This window comes from Neopelma chrysocephalum, unplaced genomic scaffold (genome assembly GCF_003984885.1).
Source record: "Neopelma chrysocephalum unplaced genomic scaffold, ASM398488v2 Primary Assembly neopelma1_23, whole genome shotgun sequence".
NCBI classification, from domain to species: domain Eukaryota; kingdom Metazoa; phylum Chordata; class Aves; order Passeriformes; family Pipridae; genus Neopelma; species Neopelma chrysocephalum.
The window spans coordinates 16,776,502-16,796,777 of record NW_020897691.1 but is presented as its reverse complement, the minus strand read 5'-3'; the positions used below and the strand labels follow the sequence as shown (position 1 = coordinate 16,796,777).

The following is a 20,276-nucleotide window of genomic DNA, read 5'->3' as shown; positions in this document are numbered from 1 at the left end:
CTGGTCAAAGCTGGAGTGATGTATTACTGGTCACTAGCAAGCAAGCAGCAACCTCTGGAAACAATTGTGAATACTATTTTATACAGGAAATATTTGGCATATCTTGCCAAGAATGAAGATGTCTCTGTAATGTGTCTTATACATACATGTAATGTGTCTCAACTTATGACCTTATATCTAAGACATATTGGTAACAAAGTGAATACAGAGAAATCCCTATCTGTTCATGCACATATATGCCTAGTTTTCTGTATTATCGGTTTTTAGATAATTTATTTGTAGTAACTTCACCCTGAGGTAATAGGAGTAGTGTTTTTTCTCTGTGCTTCCTTATTGCCCCGTGGGTGTGTAGGATCTTCAAACAGAAGCTCCGTATCATTTGATCCACTTGAAGATTGAAGTACAGAAAAGCAAGTTCCTGGTCACTGTGGAGGAGTGCAAAGCTGAACTAGCTCGACAGAACAAGGTGTTATCAAGAGAAGGCAATGAAAGAATGATCAAGGAACACATGGTATGAATTATATGCTGCCACGGGGGTGTTTACAGAAATAAATTTCAATGTCAATAACAAAATGAAATTCTGACCAACATTTAAGCCACTAAACGCTTTGTGCCCAGCTTAGATCAATTCTTGTCTTTAACGATATTTTTTTATCTTAGTAGTTTATTAAAAAAATATATAGATATGCTTTGTGATTTCTGCAAGTTTGTAGTTTTATTGAATTTTCTGCTTTGTCTCCCATCAGTTGTTCTTCGGTGATAAGGGATCTTACCACCTGTGTGAGAAAAGGCTACAACGAATTGAAGAACTGTGCCAAAAACTGCCAGTTTCTGATCCAGTGAGGGGTACATTGGAAAGCAGCCAACGAGTCCTGAAGGAGCTCAAATCCCAGATAGACAGCACATACATGAAGCTAACAGAGCACTCGGACACTTGGAAGGGCTATAAGAGCAGGTGTCAGCTCAATTGCTAGCTGGGTCTTGTAGAGCCTTATGCATGGTCACTCCTCTATATGTCATCATAGATCAACCAACGCGCTTGCAACAAGCGTGGGTAGAGCCCTTCCCAAATCTTCGTTCGCGAAGCCTAGCCATGATGATGTAAAGAATGATACAGTGATGTTAGCTTCATGTAGAAAATTATAATTTATGTAGTAATTCCACAAATTATAGTGGGGCTTTGAGTGGATTTTATAATTTTTTGCTTACATTTAAGAGGTTACTGTTTGACAGTAGCAATTTTTGTCTAACTTTTTTCTTTTTTTTTACATTATGTGATGTTTTATTTCAGATTTTCTGAATTGGAAAATTGGATTTCTTCAACAGAAAGAGAGCTAAAGAAGATAAAGGAAAGTGTTAATGATACTGCCAAATACAAGCAATGTAAAGCATCTGTTGGGGTGAGCCCTTGGCTTATATTCTAACAAAGCTATTGTCATCGCTACTGGGACTCTGGATAAAATTGTATTCTAAGCTGTGCAACTGTTTCACTATGGAGATCGTAGCAGCTTTGCTGATTCCTGGTATTCTTAAAAACATTTCCAGGAGAAAGTCGCACATGCAGCAAAGTATGGCTGCTTTTAATAACTTAGAGAATGGCAGGTCCCTTTTCCTGTATATTTAGAACAGATAGAATAAATATTTGCCCCTCCTTCTGTTGTATGCACAGTTAAAAGTGCTGTGCAAAGAAAAGCAAAAATTTCTGGATTGCAGATTTTTGAACCATCTTACATTTAATTACTTATTTAAGGAAATCTATAATAAAAATTCTCTTCTACAATAGTATAATGGGAGAGGAAAAGATATTCTACCATTCACTTTTGCATTGATGACTGGTAACAGAAGTGATAGAATACTTGAAGGTTGAGTTGGTTAGTTAAATTAGTTTTAGGCAATAATTTATTGTGTCACTTGGGACCCAGTTTGACCCTTCTTTCTTTCTTTTTATTTTCACATACTAGAAGCAAAAATAGGAATGTCACATACTGTAGAAGTTTGTGAGCTAGTTATGAGGCTAACTGTGCAGAGAAACATTGTTAGGATGACCTTGATAAAACTGATAGAGCTTAAGCTTAAAGGGTACTTCTGCTCCAAAAGGTCTGATTTACTCACACAGTTTCACTGCTAGCAACATCTCATCAGCACTGCCACAAAGATATAAATGAACTACTAGGTGAAAGGAAGGGGGGGAAGCCTATTTAAATGGAAAAAAGATACACAAAACTTTATATCACGTGAAATTGTATATTTGGGAAAGTCAGCAATTAAGATTTAAATTATAACTAAGAAATATGGTCATTATATAGAAAATATATATGTGATATCTGCCATTTATGTATATATTGTAAATAAAAATGTTAGTTTGTGAGGGAAAAGTACTCCACTAACTAACAAACAGTCTAACTAGTGGTGGAGTAAAGTCTGTGAAAGAAATACAAAAGCTTAGCCATTGACTGGGATAGAATCTGATAGGGTGTGCAAATAGAAAAATACAACATTTCTAGTGTTAAAAACAAAGTAGTACATTTAAACTACTAATCTTTGAATTGATTCCATTAATGCCAGTTATTAATCTTGTTTATTTGAAGAAAATATGTTTTGATTTTTTCTGTAGGAAATTAGGAAGCATATTCACAAGCATGGAGAAAATCACAGCTGGTTGAAATCCAGACTTGCTGTTTTGACTGCAGTATGTCCTGAGCTGGAGGCCAAAGAGACAGAGGATGAGCTTTGTAAACTTTCCAGTGACTTCAAGGGGCTCCTAGATTTGCTGGCCGAGGTACTGTATGAGACACACAAGAGCTCTCCATTTACAGTGTTGCGTGAAATGACATCAATCATGGCTTCACAAGCATAAGTTCCCTGCTGTGCTTTTTAATTAAACTGCAAGCATTCAGCAAGAAAAATTCATTTGTACTCCTTGGGTAGCAGGTAAAAAATACTGACATTATTATAGTGGATCTTTTCCCTTTGCAGAATTAGGAAGTATCATAGTAAATGTTTCTCAAATCAAAATGTCCATGTTTCTAGTTTTTTAAAATCAGCTTGTAGTGAACATCGGCAAAACCGTGATGCACATCAGCTACTGAATATAGAATTTTACTTCAATCTTAATTTATTTATCTTTTATGCTGAAATAATGCACTACTTTGAGGTAGTTTCTAGTCATTAAGGGTGTGTATCATGCCCTGAATTTGCAGGAAAAGGCTGCAGTTCTCTGAGGCCTGAATGATAATGAGATACTGTAACTGTGGAAATCATGGAAAATTTTTTAACTCAAAACATCCCAGAACCACTGAACCCTTGGGTTCTGTGGGCTCTCAGGGAACTTACTGCTTTACAGTTTATATAGTTAAAATAAAAATCAAGTGAAACTTAGAGCAACTTGCACTTAGAAGGTGGAATAGACCCACAAAGAAATTAGGACAGAGAAAGAGTTCAGACTGCAAATTCCGTTGTTAATGTCATTTCTTGCGGAGGTCTTGTTAGGGTTCCCAATGTATAAAAGTTTCGTGTATTTATTGAAACTTGTCTAAACTTCTGTGGTCTGAAAACTGTGTTTGGGAAATTGGGGCAACCAATGTTGTGATTTTCAAGTGACTGCAAAAAAATTAAGATACTACCTTTTTTTTTTTTTTAGGTTTTATGGGTTTTTTAGTTGCTTTTGTTTTTTATTTCCTCTAAGAGTCAGAACTATAGGGGAGTGCAAGTAATGAAGGAAATAAAAGAAAATAAGAGGTAGAATCTATACTTATTTTGAATCTAAAAGCATAATTTAAATGGTACTGTATACTGTAGTTAAAAGACTGCTGATTCTTAAAAGTCTGAATACTATTTATAAAGTTTAGTAATCAGATGGATGATACTGTTTAGACAAGGACTGATACTGGGTATTTCCAGAGTTCAGCAATGGTTTAGGAGAGTAAGAACTAAACATTTATATGATAGGAAACTGAATGACTTGAATCTGAAGACTCTCCGAAGTGGAAAAAAGGAGAGGGGAGGGGAAAGGAGAAAAGGGAAAGGAAAATATCCAGAATACTTTCTGATTAAAACCTTAAAACTCAGGAACTGTATGAGGAACAGAGCCTGTACTGAGAATCAGCCACCATTAGTTAGCTGAATAATGCAAAGAGGGTAAAATGTTCAGATATGTTCAATAGATACACCTTTTCCTTTATAAAATTCTGCAAGCTGAGACTGGATATTGCACCACATGCGCATTGTGGTCCATGTAACCAGGGTAATAGGCCATTTTAATGTATTTGTGATTCACCAAAGCATTGCTCAAGACAGTCCAAATGGTAGGAAGGTTTTTTTGTGACTTGAGTATCGCAGGTGTTTCAGAATCTGGGTAAGCTTGCAAGGATAAGAAGAGTGTGTATTTTCTAAGTGATCACCAGTAAGCAGTTGTCACAAATAGCTGTTTGTCATATGGCAAAGGGAGTGTGTTTAAACAAGTCAAAGGTCTCCTCACATTTTGAGTCTACAGACACTCTTCCAATGTAAAGGTGTCAAGAATGCTGGAGATAAAAATGGTTTGAATTTAAACCATTTACTGTACTTTTTGAAAAAATATTCTAAATGATAAATGTACCCTTAAAATATAGATCTGTCTTTCGACATGAAATACTTATAGTTATCTGTAATTGTAGGTTGAAAATACTTTAGGCGCTGTTGGAGACTGTGTCCAGTACAAAGAAGAAGTTAAAAGTGCAATTGAAGAGTTAATCAATAACTCTAGAGAAGTCCAAGCAGAGGCTGAAAAGATCCTGGACACAGAAAGTTTATTACAAGCTCAGCAACTACTACTTCATCATCAGGTAGGACAATTGCTTATGTCCATATACTTTTTTTTTTAAGGGAGGAATTTATGTAATTACAAAATTTTGTGATGTACATTAGCATAACTTGGAAGAGTTGTAAAGGAAACAGTCTTACATGGCCTAGTATTCATTTCTTTTAAAGAAAAAGGTTTTCAATGTCCAAAGATGAGCTTGTTTTTCAACTTTTATTTCGTACATTTTTTTTTAGGCACAAAACACCTGAAAAACAATCTTCATTACTTTAAATTTTGGGTAAATATACTCTGCAAGTATATAGGCTCTATCTTTTTACCATTTTAAAGCTTGCATTTCAGTCTCAATCATGGGAAATTGGGTACAATTCTGGCTTTTGAAATTTCTCTACTTCAACAGTTTGAGTGGCCTCAACTCTAAATGCTGGAGCGAAGGTGTGCCTCTAGCCTTATCTCCTTCTCTAGGTAGCTACTGTTGTGACAGATGGGCATCCATTCTGTAGGAGTAGAGCAGGAGGCTTTTTACGCACTGATAATAGATCAAAACATCTACAAGCTACAATAATAATCAGTGATATGGCTTGCATACAGCAAGAATCATGGCCTTTAAGGCCAAATATGGGAAATTAAAACGTGCTCAAAGCTAATAAGAATAGGAATAATTTACTGCCAATGTTTGGACATTATTTAAGTGTTTTATATTAACATCTATTTCTGTAAGGTCAGACACGGCTTACTGTCTGACCAAGCACTTCTAAGTCTTACTTGTGTCTTATACAAAATCCTTGGAGTTTGTAAGCACTATTGTATGTGTTAAGGGTTGTATTCACTCTTCTAATACTCTACAATTCTTATCCGTCTTAGGAGAGGTAGTAGAAATAGTAAACTTCTCACTGAGTTCTTTTTTTTTTTTTTTTGATATGAAATAGACTTCGGCACAGACCCAAAGATACACAGAGCAGAATTGAGCAGGGAACTGTGAGCTTACCTAGCAAGGGTGGCATAGGTCAAACATGTTAGAAAGGAGAAAGGATGTAGTCTTAGGAGTTTCTGATAGTGCTACAAAGCAAAACACATCCAAGAAAGAGTTGCACAACTTAGCCATTCCCCTATTGCTCTCCAATAAGGCTGATACATTGCATTGATCAATCTGAGGCTCCAACCTGTGCCTTAAAAATGTGCAGAGCTGAATGCTTCTGGACAGTCCTCAGAAATACATTCACTTGCGACTCCTACTGTGATTGCACAACTGCTGTGACTTCTGCTTTCTCAAATATTTTTTTGGATAAATGGCCACACTGTCACTCTTTCTCTCACATCTGTATGCCACAAAAGGTGTACAGACAGTTTGGAAGCCAAGGCATATACTTGAAGAGTATATGAGACTCTGAAGAGTACTTGCCAGAGTTTATCTCTTTGTCTGTTACTCTTCTTGCACACCCATACAGAAATGGAAAGTGGTTGCATTGTGCTAGTTTCCCAAAGAAGCTAAAAAGTCTAATCCTTCCTGTTGGATGACTCCTTTTAGCAAAGGACAAGAAGACTCCGTGCAAAAAGGCAAGATGTGCAAAAGCAGATTTCCCAAGCCAAGCGGCTGCAGATTGAAGGTGGACTGCCCAGCACAGTGCGAGAAGATTTGCAAAAATTGGAGGGAACATTGGAAAACATGCAGCAGACTATGGAGAAACGTGAAGAGCAACTGCAGGTGGGTCCTTTGCATATAGAAATAAAGCCCTATGCTTTCTTCTTCTTTTTTTTTAATTCTCTTCTTTTTTAACTGAGTAAACCCCTCATTTTTTAAATGTAAAAAAAACTGAGCTCACTTTCTCACCTCTGACTGTTGGTCCTTGGGGTTTTCATGGTCAGCACCTCCATGAAAACTTCTTGAAGCTGCTGTGTACCTCATAATTACTAAAGAAACAGTATTTTGTTTTGAAATGTTTAGAAGTCCCAAATGATTCATATTTGTTATTTTAATTAATTTATCTGTGAATTAATTTTTAGATGAGGGTCTTTCTCCTGGTTACTAAAGATGACGTCCTTCAATTCAGAGTCCTTAGGCTGAGTATTAGATTAATATCACATGATGTTGTGCAAATATAATCCTCACAACTACTGTGTGAAATACATGCTCTCATCCTAAATTTAAAGAAGGAAGGAAAAAGCCACAGAGAAATCAAATGGATTGTTTCAGCTTGTATGACTAATCACTGACTGCACTGGGATTAGAATTTATACCTTCTTGCACCCATATGTGATTTACCCTTTGCATTTCTCTAAGCAGAATGGTAATCCACCTGTCCATTCTTCCATATAAATGTTTGAAGTCAAAAGTATTCCCCATGATAAAACACAAGATGAGAAACATGATCAATAGAGCTCAAATAACTTCTTTATGTAAGCATTTATTATTGAAGCCCATGTTTTATCTAAGGATTCCCACATATAATGCCTTAAGCTCTATTTCATAATCAAGAAAATAATTTTTTAAGTTGTCATAATTCTTGTGACTGAGAATTAAATGTTGTATGTTAATCAAAATTCTGCATTATCAAAAAAGAGCAAGTAAGTTCTTATGTGTGATTTTCCTGTGAGTAGGGATTTTCTTCTACTATAATTTATTTCATTAAAGAACTTGAAAATCCTTTTAGATATTTTTGACCATCTGTCACCATAAGCATAAGTCTCTGCATGTATTACTTCAGACTTCTTATAGGACATTCAAATATAAGATTTAAATATTGCTGGCACCTTAGAGAACAGAGGTTTTTAGCACAGCACAGTATGAATCAGTGAAAATTCAAGGGAAAAGTTTTATTTGGTTTAGAACATTTGCATCTGTTTAGTAGATGGCTTTTTGGGAGAAATTGTTTTATGTCAGGACTTTCTCTTTTTTCCTTCTTCAGTAACTTACAATGAAAAGTTTGTTTTCTCCCCTTTGATCTCTTTGTCTTTGTGTTCCTGTTCTGGGTTTGTTTGTTTGTTTTTAGATCACAATAAATAAATGGGAGCAGTTTGAAAGAGACAAAGAAACGGTAGTAAAATACCTCAATCAAGCAAGCTCTGTACTTGAACGTATCTTAAACTTTAGCAGTTTAGAGAGCCTCTCCTCAGAACTGGATCAGACAAAGGTATTTGCTGTGTGAAATACAGGAGCTGAGATATCTTCTTTGCTTGTTGACATGTGCTGAGTGTATTGCCTTCAATCTTTGCATGGTTTTCCATTATGCTGGTGCAAATTGCATTTACAAATGAGAGACTGCATAAACTGCTTAGATGTAAAAAGTCATTTGATGAAAAAAATCATGAAGGATTACCCAAAGTCTGCATCTGAAGCACATGCATGAAAATTAAGATGATTTTGAGGACTTCCCATTTTGTGCTCAGTAATCATTAAACCAACATTGAACACTTGCATATCAACATTAATAGAGTACACTTCAGCAAGGTTATGGGAAATGTGACAACTAGCACTGGTTTAGACCTGAGGAGAAAAAGGAGAGACTTCTACACCGTGGACATAATACAGAATATGCCACTTGCAATTAGTGTTACAGAATTATCCCAACCCATTTTATTTACTACTGGAGAAGTAATAATAGGGATTGTTTTTCCTAAGTGCCATGCTTTTCACAGTGCTATTAACCTTTAACGAATCCAATAGTAAATTACACATATCTTGGTTATGCTCAGCATCCATTGTTTTGGATGGGTTTAACGTTTGTGACAGAAAATAGTTGCTAAAAAAAGGGAAAATACAAAATATGAGATACTGCAAAATCCACTTTGTAAGTAGTAGGATCTAAAAATTAAATAAATATGCATATGATCTTCCGCAATTCAAAAATAAATTTCTTGCAGAGCTATAGAATAAATTTTGATTTGTTAAGTTAAAAACTTTTGCATGTATAACTTCCCTTGGTAAATTTAATTCAAACTAGTTTGCTCAAATGAACTTTTCTTAAATGCAACATAAAAATAACTTTCTTCAGAAATTGTTTTTAGATATTTACACATTCAAAATATACACGTAGGACACAGATACTCTTTTCCAACCGCAAACACTGAGGAAAAATACTTTCTGTATAAATATATGGAACTGTTTATAGTTGTATTAATACGACTTGCATCCTTACAGGAACTTTCTAAACAGACTGAAGCAATGGCAGTGCAGGCTGAGAATCTGGTGAAGAATTCTTCTGAGATACAGCTTGGTTCAAAGAACAAGCAGTCTCTTCAGCATCAGGCAAAATCAATCCAAGAACAAGTGAAAAAAGTGGAAGTTACTCTTGAAGAAGAGTATGTTCTTAACAAGTCCTAATATTTATTCTTCACTATAAGATTGTATCAGATTTCTAGAATAACTTGTCAGCATTTCATGTTGTTTCGTCAGCTCCATCATTTCCAGCTTGCTCTGGCATAAAAGCCAAGTTATAGTACCAAATATGTCAAAAGAGTGTGTGCAAATAAAATATTTTTTTAATAATATATAGTTAATAGAAGTTAGTTACATTTAACCTGTCCCTTAAGTCCCAGTCTTGTAAAGAAGGGATAATTAAGCTCATTCTTGAGGTACTGGACTCTTTCAGAAAGAAAAAACTCAGTGCAAGTATGAGAGCAGCACATTTACCCTATTTGCCTCAGTTTTCTGTATTCCACTTTCTCCTTAGGAGTGTCAAGAAGTGCCTTCATCTTAGCTGAATGCCCAATTATATTTCATAGGAAATATCAAAAGCTGCTTCTGCTGCTGCAAAAAACAAGGGCATAATTTGCCAAATTTTGTTGAAAAATTAAAAGTTCAAACTCCAAGAGAAGCTTGCTAAATATTTGTAGCTTTTTGTATTCATAAAAATTTCATCCCTTCTCTCAAACAAGCAACTCAGTTACTCAACTTCAGCTGTTGCTCTTCTCCTTTTATCCTTACATGCGTGCATTTATATATATGTATGAAATCATTATTTTTTGCACATACTAGATCTATACACAAGTCATAGATAGAATTAGCACATATATCTTGTCTTACTAGAATTACTCTTTAGAATAATTTACTGTGTAAGTTTAAGCAGGTACCACCACCTCTATCTGAATATGAGCAAGGGCAATGCCCAAATTATTGGGATTTTTTTTCCCATATTGACCACTGCCATACTAATCTGATTTTAATTTAGTACCATTTTCTTCCTAATGTGGAAGAACAGTTATAAGCCAGAATAACTAGCCTTTGCAGTAAATTGTTATCTATTTTTTTCTATAATGTTTTCTCCAGTATGAAGTGTTACAGTGATTTGTGGTCAAATTCTACCATCTCTTACTGAATATCTTACTTTATACATAATTTTCTCCACTATTAGAGAGAAAACTAGTGTGATTTTTCAATCCAAGAAAATCACCCTTCCAACAATGAATATTTATTTTTTAAACAATGTCACCTATTTTTAAATGAAAGTCATCATTGATATACCCTTCCAATGTAGATATGAAATAGGTTTAGGTGAATATATGCATTTTACAGGATGTCTGTGGTAATGTGACAAATAATAAAAAACGAAATCCCTTCTGTAAAACGTGCAAATATATACAACTCTCTGTAGTGAATGTAGAGAACATATAATAAGTGTGTAAGGGTTATGTTTTAACTTGCATCACCAATAAAAATCTTGGACGAGTAATTTGAAGTGAAGGTATTCCAAATACTTAAGGTACATACAATGCCAATGAACAGGAAAAGGAGTGAAAAGTTTAAGCAGCTCTTCACAGCAAGAACTTAGCACACCTGTTTTCCAAGGAGAACATGGACAGTTGTGCAGTGTGTTTGGGATGATATTCTTTATAGTCTGTGGCTTTCCTAAAACTATCAGAAAAGCAGATACAAAAGTGAAGGATTTTCAGCAGTTGTGTCACTCGTTTGGTCCCTTAGTTCTGATTTCCAGGTTTATTTTCTTGGGCTGGTCTTGAGTGAAGTATTTTTGCACATTAATTTCTTACAAGTAACTTGAATTTGCATACACTCTTATCAGTAAATGGCTGTTGAAACTCCTAATTTTTTTTTTATTTTGAAAATAAATAAGAAAAAATAAAAATACTAATTTTTACATTTTTAGACTACATCTTTTCTTAAAGCTTCCTCTAGCTTTAATAAGGGGGGAAAGAAGTTAAAAACTTTTTAACATGGAACGGTTTTTAAGGCTATATTTAAAAGGAACATGTATTTTGAAATTTTGTAATATTCAAACTTTTATGGCGGAGTTTTAATATTTTCAGTGAAATAGAAAATGTGTGTTTTACAGGGCCTGAGTTAGTACTGGTTTCTTTACAATGACTTGAAAGGAGCAGAAACTTGTATACTGGAAGTTAATGCTGTTAGGCCTTGTATAATGGTCTTAGACTTCTTACTGGTGACAAAAAAAAAAAGGTGCTTTGCTTGCTATCTAAGACATAGAATAATCAGTCATAACCTGTCTCTGTTTAATATACCTATAATGTATGCTTCAAAGAACATAAACCTATTAACTCTGAGGGAGTTGAGTCGCATCTGTTGTTCATTCTTTGGCTTGATATGAAATCATTGCAGCAGAAAACACAAACTTCCTATAAGATGGGGAGATTGCTGTTATAAAAAAGCAAGATTAATAAAGCAGTCAAGCACTGGTGGCTGTGTGTACATCCACATGACACATTGTAATGATTCTGATCTAGGGACTAAATGATTAAAATCTATGCACTCAGTTATCTAAATATTTAGATTACTGATATAATCATAATTCCATATTATTTCATAGAAATCCTATTGATGTTCCTTTTCCCTTCCCTTCCTGCAGTGAAGAGATTCTTGTACAGCTGATGAATAAAGCTGTACTTTATTTTGCCTTTCGGTGTCCCCACTATGGCTAGTATAACTGTTTGAATTTGGTACACAGTCTAAGAGAGAACCAAGTTTGAATTTAGATACACAACTTGGTCCTCTAAAACCAGGAGTTTTTTGAAGATCCTCCTGTAGGTTGAATAAGTTCCATTTTTATTTTAACAAGAATATGGGCAGCTTCATTATATTAAACTGTTTATTCTCTCTAATTAATTTGGTTAATTTTAGTATTAAGAGCATGGAAATGGTGAAAAACAAGTGGGATCATTTTGGCAATAATTATGAAGCTCTGTCCATCTGGATAGCTGAACAAGAAAAAGAACTGGAAACTTTGGAAACATCATCATCATCTCCTTTGGACATACAGATCAGCCAAATCAAGGTGATTAGTTCTTGTTACATTTAGCATTGAAAGCCCATTTATCTGTCATTTTGCTAGAGGCCAATGGGAGAAGAGACATTTTACATGTTTCAAAACTACCATGATAATGTACCATTTTATACATGACTATACCAAGGAGTAAGGTTTTACATAAACTAAAGTAAAATTCTTACAGGCAGCCTTCTCTTTAAGTGTTTAGTTTACATATATGAAGACTTTGTGTGTGTGGTTAAAAATATAATTTATACTCTTCTTATTTTTTGAGTAATCTCAACTGGTGTACAAAACAGCTACATAAATACAAGGTTTGAGTTTTTTAAAACATATATTAGCTAGTAGCTATAGAACTTGATTTTAATCTTGCAAGCTAAAGTTACAACTTGATTTATGTATCTTTTATGCTGAAATAATAAAGAAACTATTGCTCTTGGTAGCTTGAAAACCTACATACCATTTATTGCTATTATATTTAACTGTCTTGTGTATGTACACTTGTCTGTGTACATTCCTGTAGATATAGATAAGTAGTGATTTAGTTTCATATTGCTAACTGAGAGGCATATTGTCTCCAAGCATTGCATTTCAAGGGCTGACTTCGTATCCTCCCTTTCATTTAAAATACACCTTCTCTGAAACAGCATGTTTCTAAGGGTACAGGATTTCTCAGTACCTCATGCACATTGCCTTTTTCTCTATTCTGTGACCCACTTGTGATTCATAAGGTGCACAGGTGTGCAGCTGCTTGCAGACCAGCTTGACACTAAATATTTCCAAAGGATCCCTTAAGGCACTTGTGTCGTGTGACAGAAACAATTTATCAAGAGACTTTCCTGTTCTTAAGTTGTTCACAACTTTACATACACAAAATAAATAAAATCTCTTGAGTTCATCATTGAAGAATAGAATGCTTGAGTTCTTGCTTCATCACCACAGCAATTCAAAGCCAGTTTCCTTGTGAAATAATGTGTATGCACTTATTCCAGTGGCATACATTGTCATTTTTTCTTGTTTTTCAGTAATTGATGGACAGGATTCCAATGTTTAAGACAGAAAATAAGTGCCTCAAAGTGTCCTAATATTGCATTACAGTATGTCAGTTCTTGCCTGTCTAAATGGAACCTACTTAAGCCCTGCTAGCCTATTCCAGCAAACTTCCCAGAAAGGCCATTCCTTACTATACATGCAGATAAGCAGTGATTTTTACACTGCATTGAAAGTTTCTGAAAATTCTACCATAATTCTTACACATTGAAACACCATGAAAGAAAGAAAATGGTTAGCAAATGATGTTTATAAACATTATTAAGAAGAAATTCTTTACAGAAAGGGTAATCAGGCATTGGAATGGGCTGCCCAGGGAAGTGGTGAATTCTCCTTCCCTGGAAGTTTTTAAGATGAGATTGGATGTGGCGCTTAGTGCCATGATCTAGTAACCACGGCGGTAGTGGATCAAGGGTTGGACTTGATGATCTCGGAGGTCCCTTCCAACTCAGCTGATTCTATGATTCTATGATCTGAGTGAACAGACATGGAGCAGAGAAAATCCTCCAGATAAGGTATAGGGGACATCATTGTACCGCAGGTGAACAGATGAGCTTTATGAGTGACATGTGAAACAAGTCATCTAACCTCCAATGCATGGACGTAGATGGAGGTCTACTTCAGCAGCATTGCTTTGTGCCTGCTTTTGAAGAATTTGTCATGTTTTGTTGTAAGTTTCCTGATGAGTTACTCTGTCACAACACCAATCAGCATACTTTGTTCATAATTTCTAGTACAAGTACATTTCTATTAGTAATGAGTATTGCAACATAAGGCAAATGAATAAAAAAATTGTGTGTTCCTTGATGTCTTTGGTTGACCAGATAAAAAACCTGGGGTCAGCTGAATGTAATGAACCTACATCTTAGTGGTAATATTCTACTTTTGGTGACATTGATTGCAAAGCCCTGACGACTTCAGCAGAGCCAGATTTTCACCTACACATTTCTCCAAAATTCCTGTGGAACAAAATGACGGTTATCACAAGTAGTTACCATTAGTGGCAGACTCAGTGAGAGTTTGAAGGCCTCAATTATCCACCTTCTTTTATGTAACTGAGTAGATTTAACAGAATAGTGTAGGAGTGAGAAAGCACTGCCTCATTTGTATCTGCTGCATTGTTAGATAATGTCAGCTTCAGGACTGCAAATCCGGTATTTTTCCTCAGCACCATATTCTCATGCAAAAAAGATATTTTATAATCTGAATTAATTCAGAATATATTGCATAAAGAGACACTCTAAATTCTTATAGCACCACCTTTTTTTCTGACAGTCACTCTGCTAATTTTTGACTGAATGTTGCAGTAAGCCACTTCTGAGCTTTCTAATGACAAGAAAGATACTGTATTTTTATCACAATTATAGCAGAAGTTGGGTACTTCCTATGCTTTGAGAGTGCAATTTCAAGAAAGTTTTTGGTTGATTTCATATACATACATATTTTAACATTTTTATATCTGAGAATGCTGTTGCCTATTTCAGTTTCAAAGAAAACTTTTGGCTCTTTCAGATCTCTCCCAATGAGTGTTTTCCATTACTTTTGAGAAGAACTCCATGGACATGATACATCAACAGTAATTTTAAAAAAAGCTGTTTTGAAAAAAACTTATTTCCGAGTTCATTGGTGCTTATTGAATAAATAGCCACTGAATGTGATACGCTATAAGTTTATTTCTTGGGTGTTGTAGCTGCAAGGTTTTCTTCTAATTTGTAATAAAACCAAGTGCAAAATAATAGGAGACAGTTGCTGTCATGAAGCTGATAAAATGTAAAGCCATTGCTAGTTTGTATTTATGCATTTACTAATTGATGTACAAGACAGATGAAAAGTACCAAAGACCATTATCACCCCTGTTTCATGATTTCCTGTATACATTGTAATGTGGTTCTTTATCTTTATCTTTACTCTGCCTAAGGGCACACTCACCCCACCTTATCATCTAATTAAATTTATCCTTTATTATACCTTAGTATTTTAAATTAGAAAATGAAAACACTCTCAATCGTTTTTTGAATCATAGCTTGTTTTATTTTGTTAGTACTTCAAAAATTATTAAACATAAGTAACCAACTGTTGGGGTTCAGCTCCTTAACAGTATTTTTCAGTTACACTCACATTTTTTGATCTTCTATTTATTTTGAATCTTAAAGAGAATTGTGTATTACATTCCTGTGAAGTAAGAGATGCTAAAAATATGAACCATCCTGTCTACTTAGGAAAATATGGACCTCAGCCAATTCTAATTGCTCTTCGTACACACTGTTTTTAGGGTAGGCTGTATTTTAAACCTTTTCTGTGCTAGTTTCAAGAAGAAAAAGGATATTTACAGGCCATATTAAAGATTTTTCAAGTGGTTAATGAACTCTCCTCTTATATATTTTTTGATGAAAGATATTAGTAGCTCAAATAATAAAAGGAATTGGAAAATATTATTCTGATAATTAAAACCCTATTTTTCTTCTTTTTACCATTACTTTACATTTTAGGTTATTAATAAAGAGATAGATGGTAAAATAACTGGAATCTTAAAACTAGAAGAGGAAGCCGAGTATTTTTCCCAGTTCATTACCTCTGGAGAACGTGCACATATTAAAGCCAAACTGACTCAGGTCAAAAGGTATTGGGAAGAGCTAAGAGATCATGCACAGAGACTGGAAGGAACAATCACAGGGAACGCATCAGCACAGCAGAAATATGAAGAAAGTCTTAAACAGGTAGACAATGCAAAATTTAATAGAACATTTGCAGCAATTTATAGAATTACTCTATATTTTTCAAAAACTGAATATAAAATGTATATTATAATAATATAATAATAATATATGAAATAAATAAGTAGATTTGAAGGTAATTGCAAGACCTAGATACATAAATTTGTGCTTTCAATTACTTAAAAGGCAGCTTTAGAAAGACGCTGAAATATACACACTCAAAAATTATGCTGTCTTTTAGAAAACCTTAGTGATTGTCCTGCATGTTGCACTATTGCACCACATCCATATCGCACCGATAAACCACATCCATACTTCTTACAAACACTGTAACTTCAATCTTGAGTTGATTGGAGGTTGTAAGGAAAATAATTTAAATACTATTATTGTGCCAGTCAGGAGGAGCTGAGCACAGTTAGCATCTTTAACTTCAAAAGGCACTCAGCCCTACAAAGGCTTAGGATATGATATTCTCTTAGCACTAAGCATTTAAAAGATGTTATTTAAGGAATCATTTATGTAATTCCTGCTGGTTTTAAATTCTGGTTTGCCTTTTTTTCTTAGGTGCAGCAGGCAGTGTCTGAATTTGAAGCTAAGCTGACTGAGCCTCTCACATCATGCTCTTCAGCAGCAGCAACACATGCAGCCCTTCAGGATTGCACGGTGAGCATGTGGCCAGCTATTCCCCTCACTGACTCTAGGGAAACAGTATCACACTGACCTCCTTACAGAAATTCCAATAACCTTCAGACTGGGGGGCTGCCTGATGCCACACAGCTCAGGGTGGAGGCAGAAGGAGGCAAGGGCTGCCTGCCTGAGTCAGGGAAGGCTTAAGTACTTCCTCAGCTATTTCTTGTCACCATTTCAGACAGGCTTGGAGAGTTTCTTCCCCAATCTAAAGAAAGGAAAGCCTGACTTAAAGTATGACTTAATCCTTCAGGTTACTGTTTTTAACTTTGTGCATCTAAAACATTATGAAAAATAAAAGATAATAAAAAATTCTGTTAGATATTTTTCCTCTAAGACTTTCACGAAACTTGGATCTTGGTGTAGGTAACTCTGTGATTTAAAAAATATATCCTTAGAAGTAGTTTTTCTTGGACAATGCGGAGGCTGGACAGAGTTTCAACTAACAAATTTTTATCTGTGATCCAGAAGCCATGGCTGTTTGGGCATTTGGTTCAGTCCATTACAAAAGGAAAACTAATATTGGATTCATATTCAAACTACAAATGATCCCTAATCTCAGGGAATTTGGTGTAGTATTTTTGTCTGTAAGTTCTGATGTGTTCTTCTCACAATACTCATTGACTTTTTTCTAAGAAATTATTATAAAAAAACTTACTCAGATTGTTCTTGCCATAAAATACATATAATTTCTTCTGAGCTTAGTGATAACTACTTGCAAAGGCTGTATGCAAAGGAGACCTGACCTGTCTGCTTCAAAAAAGCTTTATACTTGTTGAGGAAAAGTACTTTATATATGGAGAATTTATTCAGAAAGCACTTGTAGTCACCATTGTTATTGGCTTTTAAACATTATGAATATGCTGAGTACAGTATTGTAAAGTCTTGTTCTGCCTAGGGGATCATGATGATTAAATGCCTTAATGGGAAATTATCAGCAGCTTTTTTCCTGTATAATTCACATTTCCTCCTATACATGACTTCTTGTATTTACAACTACTACTTTTGTTGTTACTATTGCACAACTGTGAATTGGAACTTTAGTGGTCTTAAATCTATTTCATTTTGTGCTTTTCTAACTCATTGTGCTACATTTCAATAATTTTCATGTGGACAAGTTTCCCAACTTCCTAGAAATGGCAACACCCCAAAGTCTAGTCAGCATCAGGTGCCATTTGCATAAAAAATAACTTTAGCTGATACTGACAGAAGTTTCTAGTAACTGTTCCTTACTTCTCCTATGGCATGGCATAGGCTGCAAGTCTGGTAGTCCTCACATGTTGGAGTGAGGTTTTGTGTTTACTGGATATAAATTAGAGCAACTCTTAGACAGTTAAGGAGTTTGGAACTCTTTTCTGAATGTAGACCTCTGTGCTACATGGATGGTGTTTTGTTGCACGCCCATTCAGATCTGACTCTGTTATTGCCAGGTTTTTTTCTTTAGCACTGTTTTAGGAAAGTCTTCCCCACCACAAGCTAGTTCATTGATATGCTTGGAACACATGTATATGAGAAAGACCCAAGCAATATGTAAGCTAAGCAGTGACTTCATGATCTGATGGATGTAGCATTACTTCAAACTTATGAGTAGGAGTACAGAATTTTTCCCGCTGTTGTTAGCATAACTCTGTTTTTTATGTATGTGACTTCTTTTACATGTTCATTAGGACCTTTGTCATACAGTGGAAAAATTGAGCAGCACTCTGGCCTCACTCTCAGCCAGTGTCCGTAAGGTGGCCAACAAAGAAAAAGCTGCTCAGGAGGTCACAGCATTACAGCAGAAATATGAAAAAGTGCTGGAAAATGCTAAAGAGAAACAGACCTTATTAGAGACTCTTCTGGCTCAGTGGCAGAAGTGAGTAAACTCACATCTGTTATGATGGACACAGAGATTGTGGTCACTGTGGGAGTGAGAGGATGACTTGGTAACCTGTGTTGTGATTTTGTTAGGCAGGAGAAGGAGCTCCCTGCCTTCCTGGCCTGGTTGGAGGGGTGTGAAGCTACAGCCCAGCCTTCAGAGCAGTATGTTTCTGCTGATAGAGTTAAGCTGGAAAATGAACTGCAGTCACTGCAGGTATGTTTCAACTGAAATATTGTCCCCCTACATTTTCTGGTGTATTTCTGTGTCTTTTGAAGGATGCACTTGCTCAGTTATAGTCTGACAAGTCACTTGATTCTGGGTGTTGGAAATGTCCTAGAATATATTACATTATCACTGTTGTTATTTCTCAAAGACAAGAATCACAGGAAGAATGTTACTTCTAACTATAATATGCCAGCTCAAGAAAAAAGAAAAATGCTCTGATGTATCCTATTATCTGTCAATGTAGAACAAGGGTCTACTTGCCAGAGGATCCGTTCTCTAGAGAAATTCCTTTGTTAGTCAATATTACCTTTTTTTTTTTTGAACATGAGAAAAGTTGCTCAGATGAAAAAATGCTCAAAGGTTTTGAAATCACAAAGAAATTCTGATTTATGATTTTTTTAAAAAAACACAGGACTTTCATCCTATTCTAAATTTCCTTGGATTTTTTGCCATTTGTTTTTAGAATAATATGAAGCAGTTGGCCAAATGTAGCGTCTTTTATACCTTCCTTGAAGCCAAGTAGTCCATAATTTCAGTTTTAAATATTACTGAAGAAAAGAAAAATTCTTTTGCTTTGCTTTTTTTTTGGAGTTTTGTGGGTATTTTATGATTGCAACATTTCCTCATGATTCTATTGCTGCACATGAAATATGTTGCAAAATGTGGTCTTGATTTTAGCCACTGTCATCATACAGTAGAGCTATATGGAAAGATCACACTTCGTCCTAAAGGCAAAAAACTCAACTTTTATGAATGTCTGCTGTTGCAGATTTATCTGTCTGAGAGGTGTTGAGTACATGCTTGTCCTAATAGACCTCTGCTCCTCCAAGAATTTGACTGTGCTCACTTGTTTCAAAAGTGCTGTACTGGAAACTTGTAGCTATCTTTTTATTATTTTTGTTATTTTGCATAATGTGATGCTCTTCTTAATTTAAAGGTTTTACCATCCACTGTTTTCCCAGGATTTGCAAGCAGATATTGTGTCCCATGCTTCAGTCTATGACAGCCTATTACAGTTAAATGAGTCGCTATTTCCAACAGCTTCAAACGAGTGTGTGAAAACAATAAAAGAAAAATTTGAAGAGCTGGATGAGAGGTGGAAAGCTTTACCACAAACTGTTGATAAAAGGTTTGTGCTTCAGAGTGTTTTTTACATGTAAAGTAAGCAATATCCAGATGAGGAATCCCAATCCCAAAACATATTTTTTACATATTACCATTAGGAAAACAAAGGTTTAAGATCGATACTGAACCCTGAACTCCCAGGAACGGGGGATCGCGAATCCCACGCGTTTATGATGCTGTCTTTTTTGACATACACTCTCCCTATATTTTTGGTAAAAGAGTTCTGTTTGAAGGAGTGCAGGGCAGGAAATGAAGGTAATGTTGCATTTCCTCAGTTAAAATTTCCCAGGTAACTTCCAAAATCTCTGATACCTACTTTTCATTTTTTCAGTTATATGCTTCATCTTGTACAAAACCATACTATTGTATTCTTTAACACCCTTTGAAGCTTTTATTTGCCATAAATGCTCACTTGTTAGGCTCCTGGCTCATGATAAGCTCAGGAAAACTGTCTCCTTTTTTGAAACTGTATGTTATCATATATTTAGATTTCAATCCATTTCATGATGAACACATGTATTTTGCTATTTTTATTGTAGCTTAAATAATAAATCCTGATCAATTATATAATCTATCATTAT

General features: G+C 35.2%; 1 protein-coding gene across 19 annotated transcripts in view; it reads left to right on the top strand.

The window, feature by feature from the left end:
* SYNE1 (spectrin repeat containing nuclear envelope protein 1) overlaps positions 1 to 20,276 on the top strand; it is a 309,124-nt gene that overhangs the window by 105,494 nt on the left and 183,354 nt on the right. For all 19 annotated transcript variants that reach the window (XM_027688509.1, XM_027688518.1, XM_027688501.1 and 16 more), the window contains 14 exons: positions 353 to 511; positions 747 to 955; positions 1,292 to 1,400; positions 2,615 to 2,779; positions 4,656 to 4,823; positions 6,327 to 6,503; positions 7,789 to 7,929; positions 8,937 to 9,097; positions 11,889 to 12,042; positions 15,573 to 15,800; positions 16,362 to 16,460; positions 18,152 to 18,339; positions 18,435 to 18,558; positions 19,533 to 19,699. In XM_027688509.1, the coding sequence (XP_027544310.1) occupies positions 353 to 511; positions 747 to 955; positions 1,292 to 1,400; positions 2,615 to 2,779; positions 4,656 to 4,823; positions 6,327 to 6,503; positions 7,789 to 7,929; positions 8,937 to 9,097; positions 11,889 to 12,042; positions 15,573 to 15,800; positions 16,362 to 16,460; positions 18,152 to 18,339; positions 18,435 to 18,558; positions 19,533 to 19,699 (2,249 nt within the window). The remainder of the gene's footprint in view (positions 1 to 352; positions 512 to 746; positions 956 to 1,291; positions 1,401 to 2,614; positions 2,780 to 4,655; positions 4,824 to 6,326; positions 6,504 to 7,788; positions 7,930 to 8,936; positions 9,098 to 11,888; positions 12,043 to 15,572; positions 15,801 to 16,361; positions 16,461 to 18,151; positions 18,340 to 18,434; positions 18,559 to 19,532; positions 19,700 to 20,276) is intronic.